The sequence below is a fragment of the Penaeus chinensis genome, chromosome 5, assembly GCF_019202785.1.
Source record: "Penaeus chinensis breed Huanghai No. 1 chromosome 5, ASM1920278v2, whole genome shotgun sequence".
Taxonomy (NCBI): domain Eukaryota; kingdom Metazoa; phylum Arthropoda; class Malacostraca; order Decapoda; family Penaeidae; genus Penaeus; species Penaeus chinensis.
Genome location: NC_061823.1, coordinates 5151545 through 5158838, shown reverse-complemented (window position 1 = coordinate 5158838; position 7294 = coordinate 5151545). Strand labels below are relative to the sequence as shown.

At 47.6% G+C, this 7294-nt stretch overlaps 1 protein-coding gene across 1 annotated transcript in view; it reads left to right on the top strand.

Annotated features, from left to right (window-relative positions):
- Window positions 1-1337: 1337 nt before the first annotated feature.
- The window catches only part of LOC125025777 (transcription factor Sox-1a-like), a 7593-nt gene continuing 1636 nt past the window's right edge, over window positions 1338-7294 (top strand). The window contains exons 1-4 of the mRNA XM_047613997.1: window positions 1338-1470; window positions 2023-2264; window positions 2489-2738; window positions 2880-3074. Of these exons, the coding sequence (XP_047469953.1) occupies window positions 1467-1470; window positions 2023-2264; window positions 2489-2738; window positions 2880-3074 (691 nt within the window). The 5' untranslated portion in view covers window positions 1338-1466. The remainder of the gene's footprint in view (window positions 1471-2022; window positions 2265-2488; window positions 2739-2879; window positions 3075-7294) is intronic.

Here is a 7294-nt window from a genome sequence, read left to right as displayed (position 1 = left end):
ATGCATATTATTTCTGTATCTTTTTGTGATTCCAACATACGGTCCGTTTATCCGCTGTGTGCTCCCCCTCCCTGATCAGGGTTCCCTGGCCGCTGAACACAATTGAACGCTGAGAAAATCCCACTTTGGCGCCCTTCCGCTCTCGGCTCTTTCTCACCGGGAGCTCTCGGCCGGGGGAACGCACGAGGGAGTTCTTCGCTAACAAGTTTGTTTCGTGGTCTACCCCTCCTCCTCCTCCTTCCCCTCCTCCTCCTCCTCCCATGGGCCATGCTTGTGGTCTTGAACTGTTTGCTCTCTCGAGGCCGGCCGTCTCCTCTGCTGAACTGCTTCAGGGGGCGCCTCGTCGACTGACGTGGTAGCTTTGGTACTGGGAGTGGTAGTGTTGGTAGAAGGCACAGGCAAGGGGGTGACCTGCAGGGGAATATCTGGGAAGTAGCTGCCTCTGGCTCCCCTCTGGTAAATCTGAGACCGCCTCAGGCCTTTTACGATCCAGACTTCCAGGTGTTCGGAGCTAAAGAATGTCTATTGAATAGCGGCCCATTCTTTCCCATGCCTGGCCATTGAGAGCGGCGACCGTTCCCGCCTCCCCTACCCAGCACGGATATGCCGGGGCCCTCGTAGCACTTTCTTATATCTTGCCCATCCTCACGTCTATATCAAATATTTATTCCATTTATTCCTATAGTATAAGTTCTAGAATATATGAATAACACGTTTCTATAAATTAGGATAGAACCTGAGAAGTTAAGGAGTGAATAACCCATGGTGAGGTTATTATAGACTAGACCGGATATTGGCGTTGTATTGTTGTCTCTTTTATAATATTGATTTAATTAATTTTCTTCTTTAAACGGGAAATAGTTTATTTGAAACATAATCTTAATAGGGAAAGATTCTTGTTCAAATACATCTTGCAAGAGAAAATACATTGTTAGCAGCAATATAATTCGTGATAATAGAGAAAATAAAGGCATTATCAAATGTATCTCGCGGAGATCGAGGTGTCGGCGGGATCTTAGCGGTTGGGTCAGGCGTCGACCAATCAGATACGTTGGGGTGGTTGGAGGGCGGAGCCAACTCCCCGGGGGGGCGCTAGCTCCGCCTACCACTCCTCCACTGTGTTATTGGCTCGCCGGATCGTGACGTCACGTGGGCTACTGAGGGCCCATTATTATTGGCGGATACAGCGTGACGTCACAGAGGCCGTCCGTACTCCATGTCCAGTGTTTAAAATATTTGTTAGCCAGGGCCCTTGGTCATACTTCCTCCAAGCGTCGCAAGACACACTGTCGTTTCTGTGTCGACACTCACAGCAGTGATTACCCCGTAATTATCCAGTGCAGAGTGGAAGTGTTTAGCTCAGGAGAGCACATACGTGATCCTCAGCAGTGCGCAGCAGCAAACACAACCCGTGATCGTAGGAGTCCAGAGCGCTCGTCTGCGCGCCGTCCAACGGAACAGCAACCATGTGTATGTGCAGTGTTGTGTCTGTGTAAAGTTGTTTGTATGCAAATCGGAAAGTGGCTCGCACGTATATCACGGCCACGTAGGTTTGGTGGTGTGGTAATGGCGGTGTGGTCGGAAGTCAGACCCGTGCTGAGGGGCCATTAGCCCCTTGGAAGCCACCAGGTTTTCCAGCACTGGCAATTATCCGCTGGTAGGACTACGACCCTAATTACTAAACACGCTTGATGAATGGCCCATTAGGGCAACGGGCCGCGCAACCGGGCTCGTGCACAGGGAGTTATGTGAGAGTCAACCCAGGCCAGTAACAAAGTAATGTGCCACATGATAAATCTGCCTCGAATTGTTTACGCCGGTGGAGCTTTTGTGATGTTGTGAGGCAGCAATCGTAATTCATTCAGGGTCCTTCATATGTTGTTCTTGCATAAACTGTTCAAAGAAATACGACTCCCGACCTCATTCGGAGGCGGAAATCGCCGGCCTCACTGGCTCAGGAGGTGTTGCTACAAGGTAAGACTCGGTTCGTGTTCTAACAGTATTATTTTCTCTGCCCGGCAGATCCCACAATGATGGAGTCGATGCCCGTGTCTTATGCCAGCACCATGGGTGGTATGATGGGGCATTACTTTGGCACCGGGAGTGCAGCAGCCATGGGTGTGGGGCAGATCCCCCCCTCGCACCACACGAACCCCCATGCGCAGCAGCAGCCCCCTCAGCAGCCCCCGCAGCAGCCAGAGGCCACTCACCCCCATCAGCAGACAACCCACACCTCTCACACACCTGCGCAGAACACACCTGAGGTGAGTAGTTATTAAATAAAATGTGATTAATATACAGACGGCTCAGTTAATCCTGATTCGATGTATGATTTGATTATATAATTTCTTGAAGTAATAGTGATTGTATCGTCAGTCTTCGCATGACGGCATTGCAAATTGTTTAATTAATTCATCGCAACAAATGCGTTGACCCCGTGACTTTGAGAGCGCGCCATGTTCTGAGCCATGTGTTCTTCCCGCCGCAGACACTAACAGCGAGCAACCCCCATCTCCGCCAGGCTGCACTCGTCACCCCCGTGTCGACGCCTTCGCCCGCGGACTCGACGGCTTCAGGATGCTCCCCAAGCGGCTCCTCTCAGAAGAAGGAGAATGGCTCCAAGGAGGACCATATCAAGCGCCCCATGAACGCCTTCATGGTGTGGTCGCGCATGCAGCGCCGCAAAATCGCCCAGGACAACCCCAAGATGCACAACTCGGAGATCTCAAAGCGCCTCGGTGAGTTAGCGATCGGCTTTTGCGGCGAAGCAGATGTAATTTACTAGTTGTCATAGCAAACTTTACATATTGTAGTATATGAGTGCATATTTTTTTACAGCAAAGTAATAAATAATATTTTTCTCTCTTCAATAACTTCAGGAGCTGAATGGAAACTCTTGACAGAGGCCGAGAAGCGCCCCTTCATCGACGAAGCCAAGAGGCTCCGCGCCCAGCACATGAAGGACCACCCCGACTACAAGTACCGCCCACGCAGGAAGCCCAAGACCCTGAAGAAGGACGGCTATCCCTACAGCATCCCTTACCCTGCAGTCTCCATGGACCCCCTGCGTGGAGGTGCGTTTTCGCTGCCGTCAGCTTTGGTGGCCTTGAGACATTTTCTTATTATTATTCTTTCGGGCTCTGTAAATCGTCTGTGAGATCGGGAGGGGGGTGGGGGGGGGTTGTGAAATTAGGATTCTAACAATCTAAAACAAATGGATTAGTGTTTAAATATTCGAAAGAGGAATTCAGCAAGTACCGGTAATTCATAATTGCCGTACACAAATACAATATATACACATTCGTATCTGTACTTATATATGTTTAAGTGTTCAGCGCTTTTAAAGTTGATCGAATAATTTGGTTATGTCTCTAGAATACGAATGTTTAGCGAACAAAATGCATTAACATACTGAATAGTCCACAAAGAAAATTGGGTAAAGAATGTAACATCAGCATAATACCCGGTCTTAAGATGCACTTATCGGCCTCATATAGATCCATTCGCTCAGTCAACATTGTGCAATCTTATCACTGTTTGTGTTGGCGTTCGGAAATCTTTAGCGAGATCTAAAACATGTCCCGAGCAAATATTCGCAACCAGTGATCGTAACACCGCCGTTATGTCCTTCCAAAATACCACAAAAGAGAGACTATAGTATTGTTGCATGTCCGAGCCATTGTCCGTCTCGCGAGTATTACCGACAAGAATGAGCTGAACATCCATTTACCTTCTCGATCGAAACTACAAACACGAGCATTACGCTGATATGGACAGCGACTTGCCTAGCGGGACGCCGACATCGGCCGTTCCGGCGCCGATGCGCGGATGCTCCGGCCGGTGGCTGCGTGGACAGTAGGGTGCTACGGACACATACTTATCGTGATTAAATAGTGGGTTAGATTGATTTTAAAAAATCGGGCACATACAAACACAAACTCAAACACAAGCACAAACACACACACACACACACACACACACACACACAAACACAAACACACACACACATACACACACGCATGCACATACACACACACACCCATACATATATATTTACAAGATCACCGCAGGAAGAGAGTCCACAATGTTTCTCGCCGTTTCTCTTTCTCTCCCGAACACAAGCTAATATCGATTCCAGCGGACCTTCGTGTGTGTCTCCCTGATTAGGAATTCACGTTCCAATGGCTGTTTCTTTTGTGGCTTAACGTTGGCGGTCTTGGGTAATGGTGTTTCAATTACAGCCGCGGGGGGAGGGGGAGGAGAGGAGCGGGGGGCCTCCGATGGGTGGAAGGAGTTCGATAACGCTCTGTCGCTTGTGCAATTGTTGGTCCGGAAAATGTATAAAGTGGCTGTGGTGGGCGAAGGGCTTTAATTATTCACGACCTCCGCTCATTGCGTGTGTCCGTCCCATCGGCGAGGCGCGTCATTACACATTGTTACACACCCGTTGCTCGCTCACGCTGATCAGATTTCTATATTTTTATGGATTTGCCGCTGGGCCAGTCTATTGTGCCCGTGTGTGTTCTGCACGCACAGGAAAGTGCACTGTGCATTCAGGCACCATTCTTATACTGGGCTATTTATAAGGCTCCTCCAAACTGCTTTCTGTTTTAGCTGCTTTATGAATGACGAAATGTATTTGCTTCTTTGGTTCGCTTCAGTAATAGAAATTTAGATTTGATTATTATTCTCTTGATTGTTTTTTTATCGCTTAACTTTATTCTATTGCTCAAATGTTAATTAATTTCAGTTTGAAGGCATTCCGCACCTCGTGGCTATGCTTTAAATCCGCCTATTCTCTGGGAAATATATTGCCTTGATTACTACGTCCTCATAGCATCCGATTGACACTCATGGCTAATTATCGCCCCGGCTCTTTGTCTCCCCATTCATTAATTCTCCCCGCCGCCCCATATCGCGTTCCAACCCACGTCCTCATCTCAGCCGCGTCGGGACACCTCTCAGCCTCCCATCCCAGCATCCCTTCCCGACCACGACCTCCCCTCTCCCTCCCTTCTTTCCCCTTCCCCTCTGCAACCTTCCTTCTCCCTTTCTTATTCCCCTTCCCCTCTCCTTCCCTCTTTCTCCCTCCCCATTCTCCCTTCCTTCGTTCCCTTCCCCCCACCCAACCCTTCCTCATTCTGAAACCTCCCTTCCTTCCTTCCCACTTCCACCCTCCCCATCCTCCGTTCCTTCCTTCCTTTCTCCCCCCCCCCCCTTCCCCATTCTACAACCTCCCTTTCCGTTCCTCCCCCTCTCCATACACAACCCCCTGCCGACGACAACAACAACCGTATCACCTCACCATGCATCATACGTGTAGAATAACGAATGGGTCTTCGGGCACAATGCTAAGAGTAAACGCCGTATTGTCCGCTCCCACAATGGGCTATAATTGTTATTGTTGGTCCGTGATCGGGGAGTTTTAGTCGCATCGGAAATGAAATCAATGGCGATCAATGGTAGATCTTATGCCCGTCTAAGGCGTGTTTTTTTTTATTGTTATTGTTATTGTTGTTGTTTTTTTGTGGATGGTATTTGTCATCGTCGAAAGTCATCCGGTGATCTCAAAAGAAATATTGTTGCGTTGTGATTAAAGTCTCTTGATTAATCACGAGTGATAATCCGAGAGAAGGCGGCGGGGGTAAACACACAAACAAAATACCTTCTCAGCTGCGAGTATGCCCCACTCGACGACACTTACACCCTAACGCGCACGCCCACACAGACACAGACTCACACACACACACACACACACACACACACACACACACACACACACACACACACACACACACACACACACACACACACACACACACACACACGCATTCTCTCTCTCTCTTTCTCTCTTTCTCTCTCTCTCTCTCGCTCTCTCTCTCTCTCTCTCTCTCTCTCTCTCTCTCTCTCTCTCTCTCTCTCTCTCTCTCTCTCTCTCTCTCTCTCTCTCTCACTCACTCACTCACTCACTCGCACTCACACACTCAAACCCAAGCGCCACAGTAAGTTTGGAAGGAGTATTTAAGGCGTTAGTGTTATGGCGCTAAATATTTCAAGCGGACGGAGGAACAAAGGGTCATGATTGAGAGTATTAGAAAGGCCACAATAAGCAGCCGGCGGTCTATATCGATCATTTGGTTACTCGTCGCCATCGTCGTCCTGTAGGGGGGTTGGGGGGGGGGGGTGATGAGGGAGGTGATCGATAAATTTGCGATTGGCTTTGAGGTGTGAGAAGGGAGGGGGGAGGCAATAATCCTATATTTCTGTTTAGATGTAAGTTTTTTTGTTTTGTTTTTTGACGTGAAGAACCTTTAATTTTTATTCATAGGTATTGATTATTTTTATTCGTTAATATAATGAAAAACCCTTCTATTCAAAAGAAGATAACTTTTCTCTTACATAAATATGCAACAACAATATTTTCCTTTTTTCGTTTGGAAATTGCGTCAAGACAACCATTTTTATTCCGATATTTGTCTTTTCAATGATGTTGATAGCTACGATTGCATTCAATTGCATCTATCTGATTACCTGATTACATTTTGATAACATTTGTTCCTTGTCTCCAAGGATTTACCGCCGGTTTTATTAATAGCATTGTTATTAACATCATCAGTAATATAATCGATTTTAGTATTCATCAAAGGTGTGAAAGATAATCGTCAGCATTTACTGTCAGTTATATCGTGTTCTATTACAGTATCTCATGGCAGGTTTAAAGAGCGTATTTGCATAATAATGTCGATATTTGATTTGATATGCATTATGGCCCGTCAAAAGCTAATTTCATTTGTTGGCATCAGATCACACTTGCAACGGGACATGGGGTTAAAAGCATCATTGCGTTTTTTGTTTATTTTATTTTATTCTATTCTATTATTTTTAAGGGGAATTATTCTTTCTGTTAAGAGTTGATGTGATAATTTCAAGAATTGGAGGAGACCAGAGCCCTCTTCCCCCTCCTTTCCTCTCTTCTCTTCTTTCTTCCCCCTTCCTTCCATCTTCCCCCTCTCCCTCTCCTCCCCTCCTTCCCTCTCCTGCCCCTCTTCTCGTCCCTTTCCACCCTGGTTTTGGATCTCGCCGTCGCTTCCTCCGCTCCCAGCAAACTATTTAATTCCATTAGCGAGACCATAATTACACTCCGGCGTGAGACAATCGCGAGCTGAGGCTGCTGAGTGTCCCCTCCATTGTGGCAGCTCCAGTGAATGATGGGAGAGGGTGTAAGGGGGGAGGGGCGGATATCCCCTCCTTCCCCCCAACCTTGCATCCTCTTTGAACCCTTACCCTCCCCCTC